The sequence below is a fragment of the Anopheles arabiensis genome, chromosome 2 (genome assembly GCF_016920715.1).
Source record: "Anopheles arabiensis isolate DONGOLA chromosome 2, AaraD3, whole genome shotgun sequence".
Classification (NCBI taxonomy): Eukaryota; Metazoa; Arthropoda; class Insecta; order Diptera; family Culicidae; genus Anopheles; species Anopheles arabiensis.
This window is the reverse complement of record NC_053517.1, coordinates 28,111,918-28,134,140: the sequence shown is the minus strand read 5'-3', so window position 1 is coordinate 28,134,140 and position 22,223 is coordinate 28,111,918. Positions and strand designations below refer to the sequence as shown.

Genomic DNA, 22,223 nt, shown 5'->3' with positions numbered 1-22,223 from the left:
CAGGTTCGGTCAATCCGTGCCGTGCCCGGGTTGGTTGATGGTTGTTTTGCAATAAACGCATCATTGACTTACAAAAAGAAAAGAAAAAAATAAAAAAACCATCGGATGATCACACTAAACTTAAACTTTAATTAAAGTTCTATAATCTACTAAAATGATAGTATACATAATGTATAGCGTTTGAAACACATTTTGAAGTGATATAAAGTTCACATTGCCATGTGTCATGCACATGATAGTGTCATCAATAGAGCAACAAACAGTTGATGAACGATGCCTTGAAATTGGAAAGCGGTTGATGCAATGTACGGCAAGGATTTCCCCATGCGATCCGTTCTTGTTGTTGTTCCGCACGCACGCGTCTGACTAAAGAGCAAACAAGAGTTACATCATCCAGTGCATTCGGCCATTCCGACCAAACGCCCGGCAGGGGCAAAGTAATCCTTCGCTTGACTCAGCCGCTCATCCGAACGTGATCAAATGCCGGGATGGGATCGTTCGGTTTGTTGCCTTCGGATTGTCGGATTATCGGTTGCGTTCGAGCATTACGTAGCGCATCTATAGCGGCCTAGCCAGGAAACGGCATTAAACAGACTCTTTTCTTCTCGAAATGCCGCCTAGCCGATGGTGATAAGCCTGTTACAGCTGTTGCACTGTTCGCGGTTGTGGGGGAACGGGAAAATAATGGGGAAGAAAACAAAAAATAATAGCCGACAGGTCCGGGGCTGGAAGCTCCGGAAGAGGACCTTGACCTTCGACCCGTCGGAAGCTACGCCACGCTCCGGGGTGGAATGTACCAGATGACGAATCGTAGGGTCGTTGGAACTACACGCCTGCCAATGAAGTACGCGGCACGTATGTTCCCATGCACCGGGGGCAACGTTGTTGATAGGCAAAGAGCGACAAACAAAAAATGACTAGGAATCATTGTGACGTCTACATTTAAGGTTTAATGTCGCATTATCAAAAATTTGGTAACAAAAAAAGATGCAACTGACGTAGTTAACGCGTGATGGAGCACCTTACATATAATGCCTCTTGATGCCTCTTGACCATACAATGAAAACATGAAATTGATTGTTTTATGTGCAACCAAACTTTTCAGAAGTAGTTTACGTAAATTGATAATTTTGTGATATTTTATATTGCATCAATGTTTCCGCTGTCTTGCTCTATGTTTCCATGCCTCTAATACCAACCATATGCTGCACATGCAAGTAATCTAAATGACCACCACAAACAGTTGTTTAAAATCAAATACACGTCGTTTATTTATTGTCAAGATGCTTACAATCAATCTCACGTATACAAAGCTTCTTCGCCAACTAATCTCAGCAATGCAAATAGGCATCAATGTCATCCCGTTGCATGGGATGCAACGATGCGTGATCAACAAACGGCCCTTACCGCTGGGCTAACCGTAAACATTAGCCGGGGCTGAGTAAATGTCCCACCGCGTTACATCATCTTTCGACAGTAGCGATCTTCACCCGATTCCAGATGCGTTGGAAATCCTGCACCCGAACCGGATACGATCGAATCGAGATCGGCACACGTGCCCAAGCTATCAGATTCCCGGCTTTTGCGCGTGCCCTTGCCGAGGCAACACGTGACGCAGCGACAAATTCTCGGTCCCGGTGCAATAACTCTACTATTTGCTACGATAGCGTCTAATAATCAGAATAAATAATGCCATCGGCTTCCCGCGTTGGCGTTTGTCCGAGTGTGGAAAATCACAGCGATGCGACGGATCGGAAACAATCCGTTCTGCTACCACCACCGGGGGCCCTCTACGACGTTGGTTGGTTCAGCAGGGTAAACACGATCGAAGAGGGCGGCGTGCTCACCGCACCGTCCGCCACGAGCGGAATGGCGTTGGTGCTGATGCTGAGGTCGGCCGGGCCGAGGGACGTTCCGTTGTTCGTCAGCGGCGTAAGGCAGACGTCGTGCTGCAGCGCATCCGCTGCAATGTACAGCGAGATGGCGAGCGCAATCAGACATACGATCCAGCAGGTAGCAAAGCAACAGTACCGCATCTTGATCCACCAGGGGTCGTCAATGTACTTATTCAGCTCATCCTTCGTCAGTGCGTAGCTGTCGCTGAAAGAGAACGCAGAGAAAACAGGTTAGTTTATTTTAAGAGATTTTTTGGAAAATAATTGCTCCCAATCGTACTGGAAGCAGGGGACACACTTCAACACGGGCTCCATCGTTGCTATTAATTTAACGCCAGCGGCTGCTACGACTGTTACGCATTTGTTCTCTGCTGTCGTTTTAGTAACCATCGGGTAACACTATAAGCGTTGCAAGCGTTACAAGCGTTACGATAAGGTTAAATCCGGTGCTTATGTGCTTTCAGAAGCATAGCGACAGTGTATCTGATCGATAAGGCTTTCGACCCTAATGATACTATCCTTGCCTTTGCTTCCGACGAGTAATAAGGTTAATCTATTTGCTATACATCACCATATGAATAGCAATCTATAAACAGTGAGCGGAAATCCGGGTGGCGCACTAGAGCTGAAGAGGGCATAGAAGAAGTATACACATACACACACACTCGGACAGTTTAATGGGGCCATATCAACGAGACGGTACTGCAAATCAATCTACCAGAGATAGGCTAATTGACACGAAAGGTAATACAACGACCGGCGTTACGCTGTTTACCTGTCGTATCGTTGCCGCCGTTCATCGATAACGATCGACAAATGGTGCTTGCAATGGGGCGTGGTGGCAATGCGATTTGTCGAAGCAAGGCGTGGGCATGTACTTCACCACACTTTGGTGTAAGCATAAGTGGTACAAGCGGTAGATCGTATCGAACGGTCATAACTACAAAGTAGCAACTGTTTTCCCCGATATGATGCGGTGCGGCTTGGTGTGCCCTCAGGCTGTTACTTAGGGATACTTACTACTCGCATAGTACGCCATTGTCGTCGGTGATGTTGCTGACATTGTTGTTCAGATCGTCCTGCGGGATGGCGATGCTGTACGTCTTCTGGTACTCCTTCGGCAGCAGCGTCGTACGCTCGTTGATCGTCATTTTGTTTGGTGTTGCTTTTGGTGCTTTATTTTTCGTTTTCTGTAACGCTTCACACAGCCTTTTGGGTGCTTTTGTGTTGTACCGAACGAGCGGGTCACCAATTTGTTGGAGACAAACCAACACGAACAACTGCACGATCGAACGAGAAACACACAGAGATGCTACGCTGCTGGTATAGTACCGGGCACTCGTAGCACACGACGCTTACGGGGACACGCTACGCTGCTGGCGTTGGTTACGAATCGCACATGACTACTGTGGAGCGGTAGGATCGACGCACTTTCATTTATAATAAGAATGAGGCACTCGCTCGATCGCTTGATTGCTCTCCAGGAAGAGAAAAATATAAAGAGAGAAAGAGAGAGAGATGAAGAGAGAAAGAGAGAGTGCATGGGAAAGATTGTTCCATGTGCGTGCAGCATCATCTCACGCTCGGCGCGTTATTACGATGATAGAGTAAGAGAAACCAAGCCCACATCTCGCGAGAACAAAAACGACGCGATAAGAGCGAGCAAAACGCCACATGCCGAAGGGTTTTTACCGGCATGTACGGCGAACGCTTAAAACTGTCACTGATAACGACGCTGCGCAGCGACGCTCTTGTTGCGGAAGTTAGAAGGTGATCCTCGAAATTGTGCGCGTTTCAGGGTCACGATCGCTGGCGCGCACGTTTGCGCGTTCTTCCGCGTACACGGTGCAGCAGGGGGTGATAAAAGCTTTTCTTTTTTTTACAAGTCGATCGATTGTTACACGCGATTTGTTTGCCAATGCTTATCAGTCGGTTGACATTTTTTTTCTTTTTTCCAGGTTGAGAATACTCGAGCAACGTACGTTGTAAGTGTTTTACAACCTGAAAAATTACACAATTCGGTACGGTTCAACTGGACCCATCGTACAGTCTGTTTGCGGGTATGCAATATGGTACGCGAAAAATGAGTAATGAATAGGTAATGAATAAATATTTCATAACAAATGTTAAAATTGGACATATCAAAGGGTTTAGAACGTATTGATAATGTACAGCAACCTGGGGTAGCGAATGAAACAATTACATTTATCTCTCGCTTTCCACAACATCGTGTTAAATCTCTGTCTCTCTGAAACAAGATTCCTTTATTTATTTATTATTTGGTTTTATTTAGGGAAATGATTCAATTTGTAGCCATAAAATTGTTTCATATTATAGTTTTTATTATTTTACTCTTGAATATTTTTATTATAGACTTTCTTTCAATTTGAAGATTGCACTCTGGATCTACAGTGCAACTTAAAAAAAAATGTATACAATTTATGTACAACTTTATCAAACGTATTGTAAACGTAGCTGGACGCAATTGGCCCACATTAATAACAGCTTATATGTAATAATTCAAAAAGGGACAAAAAAAAACTAAATTTTCACTCAGGTCTGCCTTGGCACGAGTCGAAGAGAATCTACTCGAAGTCGATGAGAATACTGTAATCGCATCTGTTGTATAATAATATATATATTTGAGCATTTTGTTTGAACGCTGAGAGATTACAACTTCCACACTACCTCAATTTGATAGAGTCACAAAGATTGACGTAAAATGTTAAAAAGTGAAAAAAATTGGATGGGATTGTTACTAAGCATATTCTAATCATCAGTTACTGTACTTTTTTTTCTCTTCTTCTCAATTAAATCATGTACACTCCACGGTGCAACGTTCGCTTGGCTTATCAATGGCGAGGGGAGTGGAGCCAAGGTTCGTACGTTCAGCAACCAGTTCATCCTTTCAACTAACGCTCGCAGTCCACGCAATTTGCCAAATTACGCTGATAACCTTCAGCTTTTTGAGTTGACATGGTCTCAGGTTTGGTGGTGTAGAAATGTTCATTTTTCTATTGCAGTGCAATAACGATGAGCGCACAACCACCACTGATCGTGGAGGGAATTAGTTTACGGCTGTTGATTTACACCCACCAAAGACAGACCATTTCTAAGCGATTGGAAGTCGTTTGTGGCAAACAGTGTGGCAAAAATAGCCTAGCTTACACCTGATGATGAGCTCAAAATACTGTCGATGATGAGTGGGAAGCTGCTATCTCAATGGAATGGATGAATATCAAATACTTCACTTGCAAACAGCTTAGCAATGTTCCCGCCTGGTTGAAACGCTTTCCATTGATTCACGAGCAATCATAGCCGTAGCGAAAATGTTATTTCCTGTGCAATTTTGCGTGACCAAACAAAACGTTTCATTGCAAAGGTGCAAACAAGCAGTGCAATTTCGACCAAACACCGCGCCTTATCGCTTTTGTCCACCTTTGACGGGTGTGCTGCAACAGTATCAGGAAGGGCCATAAATAAAAATCAGCGTTATTTTATGGCACACTGTACTGGTGCCTCCTCTCGTATCTCGTGCCCAGTGGCAGCGTGTGTGTGTGAAAAGTGATGCCCAAAAACTGTTTTTCGTACTAGAATTCAAAACCGATTGCAAGCCAAAACTTTCTCAGTGATATAATACTGCTATCGATTAGCAATAGCCACTCGATCGCAGGCCGACACAACTCTTCAGAAACGCACCAGCTGGCTGGTCCCGTATGATTGCACCGTGCCGCTGGCAATAAATGGGACACGTTGCAGCTGTGAGGGGGGGGGGTTTTACATTTTTTATCAGCTTCTCATCAAAATCCGGGTTGTACCCGTTGCCTTGTCCCGCAAAGTGATGATGCATTCGCGGCGCTCTACGCGCTGGATGGATCGATTTTGCGCACCAGGGACGCGGAACCAAGGTTGCCCGGTTCGACCCGGTACTGTCGTTAGGGTTCCCACCTGCTGCAAAAGTCCCTGTGACACCGTTCAGGGCCCTCGTGTGTCATCCAGGCCGCATACACGTACGGAGCAATATGCGAGATAAGACTAGCAAAAGAAAAAAAGGGGGCGAAACGCGCTTAAACGCATTTCGCGACATCTGTGCGACGGATGTGCGGGCGGTGTTCTAGGCTTTTGTTCTGTAACGCGACGGGAAGGGGATTGGGTGTAGGAAGATTGGCCGATTCTGACAACCAACCTCCCCTTTCTTCTCCCCCTCCCCCTCCCGTGACGGCAATGACTTTCGTCTGGCTTTATCTTAGACAGCGGAGCGAGAGCTTAGTCGTGAGTTTGATATCGGGAAATTGGAGGTTGGCGAATGTAACACCTCTTCAAAAGCCGCCTATCAATCGGGACCTGGCCGCAGTGTACTCGTGGCTGGCACGGCAGCAAGGTGCCTTTTTTGCTGGGTTGGTAAGGTTTTCCCGTTTAGTGATAGAAATCGGCGAGGCGTGTGGTTTCGTACGTAATGGATCTTCTTCGTGCCGTGGTGTTGGCCGCCCTGGCCGTGGGAATGGTGACGAGTGGGCCGGTAAATGATGTGAGGTGAGGTTGTCAAGCGTGTGTCTGTGATCGTTCAAGGTCTCAAGGTGGTGGTGGATCGTTCTGGCGCGTAGGCTAATGTGAAGTTTCGTTGTTGTTTTTTGATATTTTTGGATCGCTCACTGGAAATTAGGAGTGGACCGATAATTATCGATGCTCAATTAGCAGCAGCAGCAGCAAAGGAAGGTCGTTTGATGTACGACGGTGGTGCGGTGCAAGCAGATGATGGTAACCCTTTTTTGTTATTGTTTCATTGAATGTTTTTCAAGATCGATCGTGCGCGTGGTTAGCAAAATGCGATTATCTTTGTATTTAATCATGGTTGTTTATGTGCCATTTGCATTGTTACAGGGCAGGTAGCAAACACTCCAGAAATAGGGTTTGACGATACACCTAGCACGACGACTGAGGAGATACCTACGACAACTGAGGAAATTACTACGACCGTCGAACCAACAACGACTCTTGAGCAAACTACTACGACAGCACAGCCAACTACGACTCTGGAGCCAACAACCACGACATCAGAGCCAACAACAACTACTGAGCCAATTACTACAACAAATGAGCCAACTACAACTACTGAGCTAACTACTACTACTACTGAGCCAGTTACTACAACAAATGAGCCTACTACAACTACTGAGCAGACTACCACGACAACAGAGCCAACTACAACTACTGAGCTAACTACTACGACTTCTGAGCAGACTACCACGACAATAGAGTCAACTACAACAACTGAGCCAACTACTACGACCACTGCCGAGCAGACAACCACGTCCGTGCAGGCCCCTACCACCACAACGGAGGAGGCCACAACTACGACCGCTCAGCCTGCCACGACCACCACAGCTGAACCGACAACGACTGTCGCGCAAACTACTACCACCGCCGCGCCTACTACGACGTCTACAGAAGCGGCTCCGTCCACGACGACCACTGCAGCCAGCACGACATCGACCACATCCGAGCCATCGTCGACGACTACCGACGCGCCGGTAACCGATGCACCGACCACTACCACGCTCGAACCGGAAACGACAACGCAGGGCGCCAGCTCGGTCGCATCCTTCGGCGCTGCGCTGCTGACTGCCGTTGCGCTAGCGAACGCGCTACGACTGCACTAGTGGCGTGGCGGTTTCCAGGCGTGCAATTGTGTGTAGTGTAAACAGTGTGCGAATACCGTCAGATATGTATAGTGAGTGTGTGTTCTTTCTGGTTTTTGTTTTAAAATGATTTGCTTAAAACAACCTAGATCAGCAAAATAGTTATAGCAAAGTTTGGTGTCGTATCAAAGAGTATGACTTTGAATAGATTTGCTCTTGCGAAGAGTGCGCTTTAGTTGTACACGTGTGCGGATGAAGGTGGAATGATGTACAAATACAGCGCTTTAAAGCCAAATATTGTAATATAATACAACGAAAAGACAAATAAACGCGTTTGTTTGCCGTATCTCATACCAGATGCATGTGTGCTCAACTACTTTTGCTATACTTTTCTTCAAAATAAATGTGGAATTATAAAGGTGTTTTAATATTATCGATCACTTTACAATTCATCTTAATTCTCAACATGTTTTACCCAAAACCAAAAATAATAAAATAAACTAAAGCAAACACTATCCAAAGAGACGTGCATTTTTTTTAAATAATCATTTTTATTTACCTTTCATCTTACATTCAACGATTTGCATTAAATGTTCGCACTCCTAGTCCGCATTAATTATCGGTAATGCAGCACAACGAATCGTTCAGCACGTTTTCCTCAAGCTATGCCACTGTTGGCATTGCCATTTAATGAGTATGTGTGTGAGTGTGTTCTTTTTTTCTTCGCGTTTTTGTTTTCGCTTTTACACCTGCTTCCAGCGAAAAACACTCACAAAAAAACCGTTTCTCATAACAGAAAACTTTAACAGATTGTTATACACTTTAACTCTTTCTTTCTCACTATCTTCCTCTCTTTCTTTTGCTCTTTTTCGCTTGCTCTTTCTTGCATGCAATTTCTGCTATACTGGTTCTGGGGCACCTAAACACACACACAAATACAGAGACACACGTACATACAACACACTGCCACCACCATTGTCTCATCAACACACTCGCTCTTCCAAACCTTCAACTTCTCTTTCCTACTTCCCGTGGGATGGTCGTTTTTTTCAGCACGACCATCTCTCTATCCGCTCCTTTCCTACATTTTGTGATGTACATGTGTATAACAGTGCAGAAAGGATTCGTTTGTTTGTTTGTTTTATTCTTCTGGACACAGAGGACGCGTAACAGAGCAACGTGTTGGTGAGATTCGGGAAGCAGGAAAGAGGCTGCTGCTGCTGCCGTGTTCGTTTATGTGTGTTTGTGAGTGTGCGAGCATTTTGCTGTTTTTCCGCTAAGTGGCTCAATTTTACGCGAGTCACACGCAAAGCACACACACACGCACGTGCAATGTGGAATTGTGTGTAATAAATACAGTTTTTTAGTGTTTTGTTTTTGCATTCTGATTTTTCTTTCCTTCGATTTTCCTTCTCTTTATACATTTACCTGCTGTACTGTTTGTCGTTTTGTGATTTGATCTTTGTTCTGCGGTAGCGAAAGAGTGTAATTCCATTCCACACAGTCGTGCTTATTTTTGGTATCTATTCCTTTTTTTGTGTTCTTTGTTGGTTTCGCTTTTGTATCTTTTTACGCTTTTTGTTTTCTAAATTGGTTTATCTTTCCATCTTGAAATTGTTACGAGCACTACACAAAGAGAAAATGGTCGAAAAAGTGGGAGGGGAATAGTACAATCTAGCGTCAATAGTGCTAGCAAATAGTAGCAATGCAGCTGCTGTAGTAGTAGTAGTTATAGTAGTAGCAGTGGTAGTGGTAATGATAGTATGTGGTAGTTGCTGTAGATGTTATAGTAGTAATTCTAGTAGCTGTATTAATAGTAATTGTTTGTTTTGCCGCTTGTAAAGTGTGAGTTGTGTGAGAAGCAGTTGTGAAAGCTAAAGTTCATTTCCGTTGCATGTGGTTTTGCTCCTCGGTTGTTTGTTTTCTCCTTCTTGCTGTGTCTTTTTTCAATTCTATTTGCTCTTTTTGTTTCTTTAGATTTTTTTTCTCTCTCTCTCTCTCAGTAATATCCAGACTTTCGCGTTTCTTTATGTTCGATTTAAATTTTTTGTTTCATGTTTTCTTTGATCCACATGTTCGTTTGTTTGTTTTTTGTTTGTTTCTTTATAATTTTCTCTGCTCTTTTTTTCTCTCTCTCTTTCTCTCCCCCGATTGGTCTTACGTTTAAAGATTTGCCTAGTGTGTGTACGTTGATATAAAGGGAGGGTAAGATTTCGATTCGAAAGATGGCCGAAAGAGTAAATAGTGGTAGCAAAGTACAAAGATGTAAGAAGATTGTTGAGTTAGTTTTAAATTTTGTTTTGTTTTCTTTTCTTTTCTACTACAGTTCGATTTATTCGTCCTCTGTTAAACTTTGTTTTTGTTTTTTTTTTCTAGACACTTTTTTCAACATCGAATAGTACACTGGAAGTGATTAATGCACGCTTGCTGTAGGTGTGAGTATGGGGAGGTGTAAAGAGTGTAAATCGCGATACTTAGCTAGATGTAGTGGTATGATTTTTCATGCTTAATTTCCCCCCCGTCACTAAGTGCTAGTTCGATGCCACACGTCTATCTAACGTAATGCAATATACCATACATCGCTCGTAATGGTCGAGGGCGTTTTTTTGTTGTCTCAAAACATTACCAACCTTTCGGCTCAATTGATGATTATGGATTGGAGCAGGAAATTTTGATATGGGAGCTAGTGATAGAGCTAGTGAATAGGCGGTGCCAGGACGTTGAAAAAGGGGCGATGGGGGAGGAGACTTTAAGGATTGGTACCGTTTCCCGTCGCTTACATCTACTAACGTCGAGCTTTCTACACATGTAAACTATTACTATTATGCACACGGTTGTGTTTCTCTCGCCTGTTCGTTGTTCTTTAATTTAAACACATCAACAAACACACAAACTGATTCTCTCTCCCTCGCTCTTTATGTCTCTCTCTCTATCACTCTCTCTCTATTCATACACTCATAACATAACATATTTCTCTTTCACATGGCGGGATGAGTATTGCGATCATCTTAACACCCAACGTGGCGAAATACGTGTTGGTGGCTTAACTCTCTTAGTGTCTCACTTCCTGCTGCATCGACGGATGAAGACACATACAAACGCACACACACACACACGTACAAACACACAAAACTTGATGGTTGGTTGTTGCAACGAGCTTTATTTGTGTTTTTTTTTTGTTTGTTCAAAAACCCCCTTTACCGCATCACTACACTCCGACGTTCCTCGCTACACATCGCTTGTTCTTCGCACACACTACCTACTACTGGCTAGCCCAGTCCTAATAGCTTAAACGCACCTGTCGCTATCTTTAGTGAAACGTCTTTTGTTGTCGTTCTGGGATTTTTGTGTCGTTAGCTAAGTTTTGCCATTGTTTGTTTTTGTGGCTTTGCCTAGATAAAAATAAAAAATCAAACCAATTCCCTGTTTGAAACGGCACCAGTAATGGCACTAGTAATGCCAACTGAGCAAACGGAGTTCGGACCTGTTGATTTGCTACCGATCGAATGGTGTTACCGTTTATTATACTATAAACCTGTATGTGTGGGTTGTATTTTTTGTTTGTTTGTTTTGATTAACACGATCTGCATCCTTTCTCTAGTAGTGTAGTCGGCAATTTGGGTTTGATCGTACAATGCAACCACCCTTCCCAGAGGCGGATGTTGTGCTCCAATACAGCAGAAGAAAGGATTGCCTTACTCGCGCTGTAGACTAATGCAGTGTGTAGTTGAATGGTCTGAGTGAGGTAAAATAAAAATAACGCCAAAAAATAAAAACCCCTCTCAAGCTCAACAGCCCGGGCTGGAAGGATCGTTGTGACGGGTGGCCTTCTGAAAATGATCGCTGATTAACGGACTAACACGGCTTACAAGGCTACAATTTAAATACCCTAAAAACGAGACTTACGCGGTATTAGAGTCTAAGTAAATTCTTAAGTTTGTATGTAGTTTGTTTGTTTGTTTTCGTTTGGTTTGGTTTGAAATGGAAGAATGGTTTTGCTTGATGTGCCCGGTCCACGGTTGACCGGGTACCGTTATGGGTTGCTGGGTAGTTGGCGGCTTTCTCGCGTGCGTAACGGCGCAACAGCTAATGCCGATTGGTGATCTTCCTTGTGAAGGAAGTCGAAAACGGAGCTAGAACTAGAATAACGCGGGGGCGTTATATTCGGTTGGGTGCGTCTCTAGTATCCAACATGTTTCAATGAGTATTGGTAGTACCTTGTTTTTTCTTTTCGTTTTGCTTTAACAAACCGCATCAACGCTTTTCTTTTTCTAAGATGCTTTCGTATCTTTGTTTTGTTATAATTGTCTTTAAAACAAAAAATAGAAAGAAAGAAAGTTCATTACACTAATCGTAAGAGGAAGAAACGTTTCAGTTGCATTATCTAAACCCTAAAGCGATAGGAAACCGTGTGGCTGGTGTGTATGATGAGTGTGCCTTTGGTTTTTGCTAGCCGCAGACAGACAGACAAGGGGTGGCGTGAAATGGAAACCTGGACGAAATATCTTGTCACCTCTCTCTCTATCTTTTCCCCTCTCTCTCTCTCTCTCTCTCTCTCTCTCTCTCTCTCTCTCGAAGGACCCGGGTCTGTAAAGGTTATTACTATTTGCGTCGGTGTATAGAAAGAAAAACAACACGAGAAGCACGAGGCATCCGTCTTGCTTTGGTCCGCTACTGCTACTGAGAGCGATATGTTTTGCGTTGCGCTTTGAAATACGCCCAAAGAGCAGCGTTCCACTTGCGCGAGTTCGTACGCCCTACGTTGGTTGGTGGGTTGGGAGGCCAGTGGTGTGTAACCGGATGTCACATGCGCTTGTGTTTTAGTTACTTATGTTAAGCCACTCTAGCTAGTTGGCATTCCGGCTGGGCGATAGGGCAGTAGCGATTATGCTGCAGATCGAGCCATGCGATCCCCGAGCGGTCGGGTCATCCGGGGAAAAAGGATACAAGTGTGAAGGAAAAGTTAACGTAAATTCTTTGTAGAAAACAGAAGAAGATCCTCACTGAATGGCAATTGTAACGAGTTCAGCTAAGCGATTGTCCTGTAATCCGGCTCTGGGTTTGCGATCTACCGATCTCATCCGATCGTATTCCTATTCGTGTTGGTGTTATTTTCTTCTTTCCTCCATCGCGTCTCGTTGCGCTCATCCCCCTTCCCGTCCCTTACTGGGTTATTAAAATATCATTATGTACAATAAAGCCCTCGCAGCATGGTGCACCCCCTTCCTCTACTGGGAGTGCGTAATCGCACTCGATTGCGAACGAAAAGCTAAACTTGAGCAAACTCACTTGAACTGCTGGGATCTTTGGTTGAACCGGGAGCTTGGGAGCTGTTGTTCGGTTTTCGCTACCTCTGCTCCGCTAAATACTACTAAATTAGGCTACTCGCTCCCCGCTGACGGTCGTGTTTTGTAATTAAAAACAGTTTTTTCCAGCCCACTTGCCGGCCACTTGCTTCGTTCGCATCGGAGCATTTCTATAATACATCCACACGCTGACTAGAATCGGTTTCGAGGCGGATGTGTGCATTCTTTGTGTGGAGCGGCATGGGCATGGTGTTTTGTGGTTTGTGTGAGAGTTTGTAAGAAAACAATAAACTACTACTCTTACCAAATCCACGTTTTTCCACGCAGCTTTTACCTATTTGCCCCTTGCTTGATGTTTTTTTTTGTGCCGCGTACCGATGGCGGCGGGATCATGATCGTGTTCGAGATGCGCCTTTGGCCTTTGGTGGTACAGCACAAAGCGTTTAAATATTGCCCTCACTCCCTCCCGGTACTGGTTCTTCCTCAGTAAATATACCCTGCTAAATGTAATGCATTCCATTCCATGCCACGGAAACCCTTCACGGTTACTTACTCCTGTACCGCGTAACGCTCGTAACGCTGTGAAATGAACAATTGTGAAAATCAACATCAAACGCGCTCGCGCATCTGCTCTCGCCTTCGGTGAAACACGCGCTTATTTCTACATTTGTGTTTGTGTGTTTAAATGTGTGTATGTGTGTTTGTGTCTCGTTTATATGTATATAGATATACTCTATGTAACTAAGTTTCAACAAATTTGGCATATTGTATTCCGTGGTAGTTAAGTTAAGTAGAGCTTTGCTCGCCGCTACACTCTTTTCCTCATTTGCTTGGTTTCTTTATCTGTACGGGTCATCCTAACCGTTTTATTTGTTTTTTTTTTCTCGTCATATTTTTCTTTCATCTTCCTTTTTTCACACCATTCCCGCTTGCGCGTATATCTGTAATGTCCCCTACTCCTTATTCGCACTCATTCGATACTTGCGCGGGGCGCGGGTGTGCGATGTTGAAATTGTTTTTTTTTTCTCACTTTTTTTGTTAGTTTGCATTTTTCTCTTCAGTTTGTTTGCTTGTATTTTAGCTTTTCTCTTATCAACAACTAACTCGCCGTGTAATGTATAATAATAGCTATCTCTAGTACATATGCTCGCTAACGCTGCTCCGCTTGTCTAGCTTCTGCGGGTTGTTGTTTTTTTCCTAACGCTTTTAAAACAAAATTATAATAATGATAAAAACATTTACAAACAATAAACCTAACATGCTGAACGTCTACAGCTCGTAAGGAAGGGGTTTGTTTGTAACAGTGGCACCGCAAACAAATCGAATAGAATTTCAACTAAAACAACAACAAAAAACCCGTCATACAGATGATGAAGCTAAAAGCGATCGCGGAAAACAGATTTACAGGAAAACAACAACATTTACGAATTACAAAACAAACAAACAAAAATTACTGCATCAAACACCGAGGCTCAGAGGAGTGGTGAGTAGGAAGAAGAACGTTTTCGCATTTACCTTAAAATTGTCTTCATGGGTTTTGTTTTGCTTTGCAATTATTATTTTGTTTTTTTTTTCGCAGTTTGTTTGCTTCAACTAGACGGACCGTGACGCCTCTGTACGAACTTTTGTCTGTGAGTGTGTGTGCTTATTGTTTGCACCATTGTGTCCTGCGTGGAGGAGTGTCTTACCCCAAGCACACTTTCACACACACACACACACACGCACGCGCACGTGTTCTGCTTTTTCTTCTACCATACTCTCGATAAGTAAGCAGCTTAGTTGGCAGGACGCTGGCGCCACGCGTTGTCTTGCTGGGGGGGGGGGGGGGGGGATTGGCAAAGTGCTTTGGTTGTGTTTGTTGGTTCGGTTGGTGGCAACCCGCTTAGAAACCCTTGATGATACCGTAAGCCTCCAAGCTGCTGATCAGCAGGTACACGATCCACAGGGAGAAGAGGAAGATTGAGGTAACGATTTTGGCCTTCTTGGGGCCGCCGAGCTCGCCGCCGATTCTGGGATTTCTTCGGACCATCAGCACAATGATCGCGACTAACGCTTCCGTACAGAACAGCGTTACGGAGAAGGCCAACCTAGAAAATGGGAGAGGGTGTGGAGGTACACGATTAGGTTGACTGCAAAACAAACAAACAAACGCGGCCATCCGGTAACTGGAAACCACACTTACGTGCCCGGCTCGACGTCGAACGACCGTCCGTGGAAGCTGTGATAGCAGGCGGCAATCGTCCAGGCGACACCGATACCCAGAAACACGTTGACCGCATTACTTCCCGTCACGTTGCCGACACTGGCATCGGCGTACTTGTCCTGTATGGCAGCGACCTTACTGGCGAACGTATCTGAGGGGACAAACAAAAAATTTATAAAGGGGCCACCGCCAATGTTAGTACCAGGTTTTTTTTTGTTGGACGCCATGTTTCGGCCCTTCCTTACCTGGTATACTCGTTCCCAGGGCAACGAAGATAATGGCAGTGACTGAATCCTTGATGCCGAGCGTACAGCCGAAATGGGACGCCACATCGCCGATGATGGCCGTCACGACACCGATGCAGAAGATGGATACGACGAAGCAGAGATATCCTCCGGACATGTCTGGAATTAAGTAGGATGTGGCGTAAACAAAATGTAAAGCATGTAAGTTTAAAAAAAAACACACACACAAAACTGAAGCACCTTCACCGTTGCGCAAGCAGCGGCATAATCGCTCCGTGCCGTTCCCGTGGAGGAAAGTCGGTCAAGTGTTTACAATGTTCAAAAGATCCCCCGTCAGCGTACGTACACGGGGGGCAGCTCCGTTATGCTAATGCAACGAGAACGGTGCGTGCATTGGCATATAGGAAGAACAAGGATTCTGCCTTGTCTTTTTTTCTCCTGCTCCCTTTTGTTTGATTGCTGCTGTTGGCCATGTAAGCACTCTGGCAAACATTATCCTTTAGAGCACCCATGTCTTACTCCACTGTCTTGTCCACTTGTGTACGTTGTGTGTTGAGTCAATGATTGTCAACACTCTTGCTCGAGTACTTTATTGGCCTGTAAAAGTCATCTTTTAACAGTGGTTTGTTTTATCATGTTTTACTATGGCAGCCAGTTTCTATCAGTCCAACTATGCTTTTCGAAAACCACCAGCCCAAACACCTGTTCGTCAGCCAGACAAAAGTGCATTATCACACTAGAGTGACACCATTTCCTCGGCATACATTGCCCCTCAATACAGCCCGGACCCTCTCCCGCGGGAAAGGTGACGCACTGTTGTTGTTCTTTTAGATAGCTTTTATTATCCTGATTCGATGTGGGAAGAGTCACCGTGTGAGAGAGAGCGAGCGAGCGAGAAACTCGGGAAGATTGATGCATTGTTAGGGTGCCATTGTGGAATGATTGATGGAAGACATTAATCCGTACGGTTAGATGGGAACTTTGTCACATTGAAGGATTATCTCCCGGCGGAAGGCAAACCGGATACGGGATGCAGTTTGGCGGGATGCAGCAAGACGATGATAATAATAATATTATTACCGATAAGCTGATAGCATGGCTCAGTTGGCACTTGGCTAGGTTATTGAAACTGGAAACACGCCGAGCTGGCCAAATGGCGTGCGGATGATGATGATGAAGGATATCCGTTCGCTTGTTCGATTGTTCATCGTACATATCTCACACTAGTGGTGAGCGGTGAGTGTATGGGGATGGAAGTAGTATGTGAGCTACGTCCTGTGACCCAAAACGACAATAAAGCCCAAAGACCGACTTGCTGCCGGCTACTGGAGAGCGAAATGCAACCACATTGTGCGGTGTGCCGTAGTACTGCAACCAGCAGCGCACAGGGAATATCCATAAATTACGCAATGATCCAGAAATTTCATATTTGTTTTAAATGGATTTGAATTCCATTGTTTCGCTTGAAGTTATTTCATAAATAAAGTTATTTGTTAAATAAAAACAGTTTGTTTGACTTTTTTGTTTATAAATTTCATCGTCATTTAAAATACAAGATATCTTTATTTTTGGACACCATTATGGCGAATAACTGTGAAATAATAAAAATAAAGCAATATTGAAATAAAAAATACAGGTGCATTGTATCAACTCTTTTCTTCAAGCGTTACGTAGTTTATGGACGATCCCCCGGGTGGTTCCGCTTGAAGTTCCTGTTCTGTTGCCACATGCATGTAAATCGTTTGCAAACAACGTTCGTTGCTCGTTGTCAACCTGATGTACCGTTTGCAAATCCCCCCCCCCCCTATTCTAAAACCAAGTGGCAATTTAACATTCCATTCTGGGCTGCAATGCCTTCCCGTGCAAGGTGCATGATGCAGCTCCCACAGAGCTCGTGTGGAGCGGCAGTCGCACCACCACAGCATGATAAAGTAGTAATCCCACTTCTGGGGATCGTTTGTGCCGCTGGGCCAGTGGCAGGTTCACATTTCTGTCTCCCCTCACGGGTGGTGGTTGCCGTTGCACACGAGACTGTGACTTTTGCAAATGGTCCAGTGACAGAGTTTTCCCGTACACACACGATACCTGCTCGGTGGTTTGGGTTTCGGTACCGGGCGTGGTTGTGGAATACATATATCACTTTTCGTCCACATTTTCGTCCATTACAATTGAATTTTCTGTGTAATGGCCGTTCGAGCTAGTCCGGGAAGTGTCTGGGCTATCCTTACACTGTAGTGCATTACGTAGAAACACTTTAATGGACTGTTTGATTTCTATTTTTTCTTGCGTGCTTGTTTGTAACGTGACGCTCATGGGAGGCAACGTGGTTGGGGAATATTTCTGGGAATGATAATAACCTCCCTTTGCGCTCATAGGAGTGTGTAAAATTGAGATACAAGAATTATGAGGTTTGCTTCCATGCTCCACGCTCACACGTACATATGAGTGTGCAATATGTTCCAAGTGCTGCTAGTTCTCAAACATTTTTGCTACAGCTTTTCAACCGAACTTTAACAATGCCAGGAATAGAAGATATGGATTCGTTTCTCGATGATAAATTCCACTGGCATTCTCGGTTGCTTCTCCAGAAAACTGTCCAATCGCACGCTTGAGTACAAACACACCGTTGATAGTGAGTGGGTGTGTACTCGGATGAAAGGAATTCTATTACGGAAGTAAATTCCTGCGTCCGTAGGTAGGAGTGCCGTACGCGACAACATCCAAACCAACTTCGGGTGACTGAGTTCCTGTGAAGTACCACAGGATGCAACATTCTTTTCTACCGAACGATGGAGGAGTAGGCTTGATGAGTACAGCGGAGCGCTTTCTTAACAATATTATACACATACTTTGGTAACGATGGCATTCGGTTAAAGTTTGGCAAATATGGTTAACATGTCTGCCTTTCAACACTTCCCTAGCCCATTGTGTGTATTACTGAGCGGCTTTAACGAGACGGAATAGGGGTTTTATGTACAAACGTTCTTGATTTGTTTGTAAACTGAATCTCTGTTTCCATTTATATTGATTTATACCAGGAATTATGAGATTTGGGGAAGTGTACAATATGGTTTGCTAACTTTGGTAATGTTATTTGGTGAGTTATGCCAGTTTTTTGTCGCGGGGACGTACGTACAATGTTTGGCGCTAGCTTTCCATTGGCTTGAACAGAAGCCATCCGTTTATATGGCTTTATTGGCGAGCAGCAAATAGAAGACATGTCATTTCTTTTACAGCCCAACCATAACATATGGGATGTAAAATGTACGTTCCTTCCTCCGTGTCGCGTTACTGCACCTTTAATACGTACGCTTTACGAACCTATTTCCATGTGAAAAATGACCCAGTTAGGCTGCCGAAACTCTTCCTGCCTTTCCAAACCCCTTTTGCTATAATTAAGTTTTCAGGGCAATCAAAAGTTTTAATCAGAAAAGTGGGTCCAGTTTTGCAGGCTTACTACAAGCGATGGCTGAGTGTGTGTGTGGGTTTTTTTTACATGCTTTCAGTTGTGCCGGATTATGTGTCTATGGGAAATAACACGAAGTGACGAAGCTCGACAGGACCCCACTTTGCCACTGCTCATAAGCAATACTGCTGTGGATAAACAGGAAGTGACGCAAGCAAACTTACCGGTTGGTGGAATAAAGGCAAAGATAATCTTCCAGAACAGGGTGACAAAGTGCATGATGTAGTCCATGCAGCTGGGCGTCGGTGGATCTTCACCTTCGTTCTCGCCATCATCGTCACCTGGTGAGAACAGCACAACCCAACAACCGATTAGTGGGTCGTTTATGATGAGGGTTTTTTGTTTTGTTTTTGCTTGCTAGCAACCATACTTACCGGCGCTGACAGTGAGTGCCTCAACGAACTGCTCCTTCCATGACGAGGTACCGATCAGGATGGAGGCATTTGCACGCTGTACTAACTTATCTACGGTGTTCTGCAAAGGGTAGACGAAGAAAGATGAAATGTTAATAGATGGAAAATAAATGAATATGAAGCGAAAATATGTGTGTGCGAATCGTAAAAAAAGCTTTGATCCTTGTTTGAGTGAAGCGGATTGAGTAAATGAGACTTACTAAATGTAGCGCCTAAATGTAGGCAATCCGCTCTACATTGACAGCGAGATTCAAACGCGATGGGACATTACACCACCACCAAACGCGAGTTTAGTGATGTACTTATGCTGCTTACGATACCTTAAAGCTATCTGCATCTGGCCGCCTACACATCACGGGAGCCAGCTTAAGAATGGCTCAATCTTATCATTGCCACAAAAGAAACGGCACACACGTACATCGAAGGCTACAGGCGTCTAGATGTGTCGAGAACTGGTCCTCTGGTTCGCTAATTATGTTAGGAATCGCGTCAACAATACGCAAAACAAAGCCTCAAGGTCCACCACGACCATGTCGGCGGAGGCGGAGAAGGTGGTCTAAGCCCGATAAGTCGGCCAAGATTGCATCCATTGACCCGATACGCTTCCGCTATCGATCGTACTGGGGCGCAATGGGGTGGCACACTACGATAAGCAGCTTGGCAAGGCAACCAAGCCACCGCAGAGTGGGCACATTATTTCGGCCCGCAGTGCCCGTTCGCTATGGTCGCGTTTACGTGGTTGCTGGTTTTGTGTGCGATTGTGCTGACCGGTGTCGCGGTTCGCGTGTTTCTGCGAAGACGCCAAACCTTCTGGCAGCGGCACGGCATACCGGCGGCTCGCCATCCCCACCCGCTGTACGGCAATGTGGGCGGGCTGGTGACGAAGCACCACACTGCCACGGTGCTGCAGCGGCTGTATCGGGAGTTCCGCGAGCGCAAGCTACCGGCCGGTGGATTCAACCTGTACTTCTCGCCCGTGCTGCTCGTCGTCGATCGGCAGCTGATTGAGCGGGTGCTGGTGAAAGATTTCGCACAGTTTCAAAACCGTGGCCTGTACGCGAGTGCCACGGTGAATCCGCTGAGCAGTGAGACGCTCTTCTCGGTGGCGGGCGAACGATGGCACCGCATGCGACAGCAGCTGCGGCCGGCGCTTGGGTCGAGCAGTGTGCGTACCATGTTCGCAACGACGGCGCGCATCGCCCAGACGCTGGTGGTGTACATTGGGGCACAGAGCCGCCGGCGGGATCTGGAGTGGACCGACCTGATGGCACGGTACGCGACGGACGTGATCGGCAGCTGCGCGTTCGGTATCGACTGTCGGACGATACGCGACCCGGGCTCGGAGTTCCGGGCGATGGGACACCGTGCGTTCCGGTGCAGCTTGCGGCGGATGTGGAAGCTGCGGTTCGGGTACGCCTGCCGGCGGATTGCCGACGCGATGCGGCTGTGCGTGAGTGAGCCATCGGTGGAGCAGTTCTTCCTGCAGCTGTGCCAGTCGACGGTGCTGCACCGCGAGAGCTACCAGGTGGTGAAGCGCGACTTTCTGCAGCAGCTGCTGGAGATGAAGGCGAACGGGGCGCTCGACATGCGGCAGGTGGCTGGCCAGTGCTATTCGTTCTTCATTGCCGGGTTCGAGACGTCCGCCAGCCTGCTCAGCTTCTGTCTGTACGAGCTGGCCAAGCATGGGGCGGTGCAGGACAGGCTGCGTGGCAGCATCGTGGCAGCACTGGACGAAACCGATGGTCAGCTAAGCTACGATATGGTGATGGCGCTTGGATATCTCGATCAGGTGGTGAAGGGTAAGTGTACAGTGCAGATTGAATGTCTCTTCGCAGTGAGATAACACTTCCTCTTATCCCTCCTAACCCAGAAACACTGCGAATGTATCCACCGGTTGATTTCCTGTTCCGTGTCGCCAGCAATGACTATCCCATTGACGAGTTTGGGACCATCCCGCAGGGCACACTGTTGGTCGTTCCCGTCCACGCGCTACACCGTGATCCCGCCTACTATCCTCAGCCGGACGTGTACAATCCGGACCGGTTTGCCGCCGGTTCCAAGCTATCCGGCGCGTCGAAAAATCGCGCACCCTTTATGCCGTTCGGACTCGGGCCACGGCACTGTATCGGGGACACCTTCGGGCTGATGCTGGTGAAGGTCGGCTTGGTGGCAATGGTGCGATCGTTCCGCTTCACGCTGGACGTGGATCGTACGCCGGAAAACGTTACATTTAAGCCGCGTTCGCTTGTCCTAGCCGCTGGCAGCGGTATGTACCTGAACGTGGAGAGAGTTTGACCGGCTGAGCGATAAGACGTCGGGCCAGTAAACCCCCCTTTGCGGAGAAGTAGATGAGGGGGGTTTTTGGATAGAGGTAACTACCACGGCATCGATTATCGTATCACAGGTGTACGTACGCAAGGGTGTATGCCAACTCATCGTATTTTTGTGGCCTTTTATCTGCCGTCAGAATAGGGTGGCAGCAATAGATATTAAAGTATGGGAGCTTGGGGTAATATTCTATGTAAGTGGCCCTTCCCGTTTATAACAAGAGAGAACCTTATCATGGGACACCAGAGGGGCAGCACACCAGAGGGGCAGAGCACCGGTATCCACATTGCAGCTGGATTTGAACCTAAACTAAAACTCTCTTGTGCCTCAAGGAATACTGGCCGGATCGCTCGCTAGGGCATTACTTTAACGAATGTAAGTGGCCCTTTTCCAAATGGTTATGCTTGGCAAAATGGACATAGCATCGGAGCAATATATGCTTAACTGAACAATTGTTTGATGGTAGCTCGTGTAATTATGTTTTAATTATTGTTATTGTTATTATTGTTTTAATAAATAATTGAAGAAAAATGAAAAAAGTGCAACATCTCTTCATGTATCAATTGTTAGAAGAATCTATCCATTTTGTCTAAAATGCAAGTGTCAATATTGTCCCATACGAGGGCTTTTTTTGAAATGTCTGGGTGTGAAATGTAGAAAATGAATGTCGGCGAAATATTGATTTGAATTTTCTTGATTATTTAAAGCAAATCCAGCCCATTAAATGT

General features: G+C 45.5%; 4 protein-coding genes across 11 annotated transcripts in view; 2 read left to right on the top strand and 2 right to left on the bottom strand.

The window, feature by feature from the left end:
- Positions 1-1,243: 1,243 nt before the first annotated feature.
- Positions 1,244-3,320, bottom strand: LOC120897938. Of its 2 annotated transcripts, none has more exons than XM_040303171.1 (2): positions 2,916-3,320; positions 1,244-2,100 (listed from the first exon to the last, which is right to left on the bottom strand). In XM_040303171.1, exons 1-2 carry the CDS (start codon positions 3,044-3,046, stop codon positions 1,791-1,793), a joined length of 441 nt encoding a protein of 146 aa, XP_040159105.1. In that variant the 5' UTR covers positions 3,047-3,320; the 3' UTR covers positions 1,244-1,790. The 2 variants fall into 2 exon arrangements, with proteins under 2 accessions (XP_040159105.1, XP_040159106.1); XM_040303172.1 differs by lacking the exon at positions 2,916-3,320 and adding an exon at positions 2,176-2,889.
- A 2,734-nt stretch (positions 3,321-6,054) lies between these two features.
- On the top strand, positions 6,055-7,907 carry LOC120897937 (cell wall protein DAN4-like). Of its 2 annotated transcripts, XM_040303169.1 has the most exons (4): positions 6,059-6,428; positions 6,559-6,653; positions 6,777-7,024; positions 7,064-7,907. In XM_040303169.1, the coding sequence occupies exons 1-4, from the start codon at positions 6,352-6,354 to the stop codon at positions 7,553-7,555; spliced, it is 912 nt and encodes a 303-aa protein (XP_040159103.1). In that variant the 5' UTR covers positions 6,059-6,351; the 3' UTR covers positions 7,556-7,907. The 2 variants fall into 2 exon arrangements, with proteins under 2 accessions (XP_040159102.1, XP_040159103.1); XM_040303168.1 differs by having other exon boundaries at positions 6,055-6,428; positions 6,777-7,907.
- A 1,762-nt stretch (positions 7,908-9,669) lies between these two features.
- Positions 9,670-22,223, bottom strand: part of LOC120897926 (sodium/calcium exchanger 3) — a 116,490-nt gene continuing 103,936 nt past the window's right edge. For all 6 annotated transcript variants that reach the window (XM_040303153.1, XM_040303152.1, XM_040303151.1 and 3 more), the window contains exons 5-9: positions 19,129-19,228; positions 18,919-19,035; positions 15,289-15,447; positions 15,023-15,194; positions 9,670-14,927 (exon numbers count right to left, since the gene is read on the bottom strand). In XM_040303153.1, coding sequence (XP_040159087.1) covers positions 14,723-14,927; positions 15,023-15,194; positions 15,289-15,447; positions 18,919-19,035; positions 19,129-19,228 — 753 coding nt within the window. In that variant the 3' untranslated portion in view covers positions 9,670-14,722. The remainder of the gene's footprint in view (positions 14,928-15,022; positions 15,195-15,288; positions 15,448-18,918; positions 19,036-19,128; positions 19,229-22,223) is intronic.
- On the top strand, positions 19,587-22,034 carry LOC120897935 (cytochrome P450 6a2-like). The gene is made up of 2 exons (XM_040303166.1): positions 19,587-20,966; positions 21,038-22,034. Exons 1-2 carry the CDS (start codon positions 19,889-19,891, stop codon positions 21,460-21,462), a joined length of 1,503 nt encoding a protein of 500 aa, XP_040159100.1. The 5' UTR covers positions 19,587-19,888; the 3' UTR covers positions 21,463-22,034.

Excerpts from the sequence above, each read along its gene's own strand:
- LOC120897938 (XM_040303171.1), bottom strand. The coding sequence starts at position 3,046 with ATGACGATCAACGAGCGTACGACGCTGCTGCCGAAGGAGTACCAGAAG. Across the intron at positions 2,101-2,915 it reads AATGGCGTACTATGCGAGTA|CGACAGCTACGCACTGACGA; the intron begins GTAAGTATCCCT and ends GTTCTCTTTCAG.
- LOC120897937 (XM_040303168.1), top strand. The coding sequence starts at position 6,352 with ATGGATCTTCTTCGTGCCGTGGTGTTGGCCGCCCTGGCCGTGGGAATG. Across the intron at positions 6,429-6,558 it reads GGGCCGGTAAATGATGTGAG|GAGTGGACCGATAATTATCG; the intron begins GTGAGGTTGTCA and ends ACTGGAAATTAG. Across the intron at positions 6,654-6,776 it reads TGCGGTGCAAGCAGATGATG|GGCAGGTAGCAAACACTCCA; the intron begins GTAACCCTTTTT and ends GCATTGTTACAG.
- LOC120897935 (XM_040303166.1), top strand. The coding sequence starts at position 19,889 with ATGGTCGCGTTTACGTGGTTGCTGGTTTTGTGTGCGATTGTGCTGACC. Across the intron at positions 20,967-21,037 it reads TCTCGATCAGGTGGTGAAGG|AAACACTGCGAATGTATCCA; the intron begins GTAAGTGTACAG and ends CTCCTAACCCAG.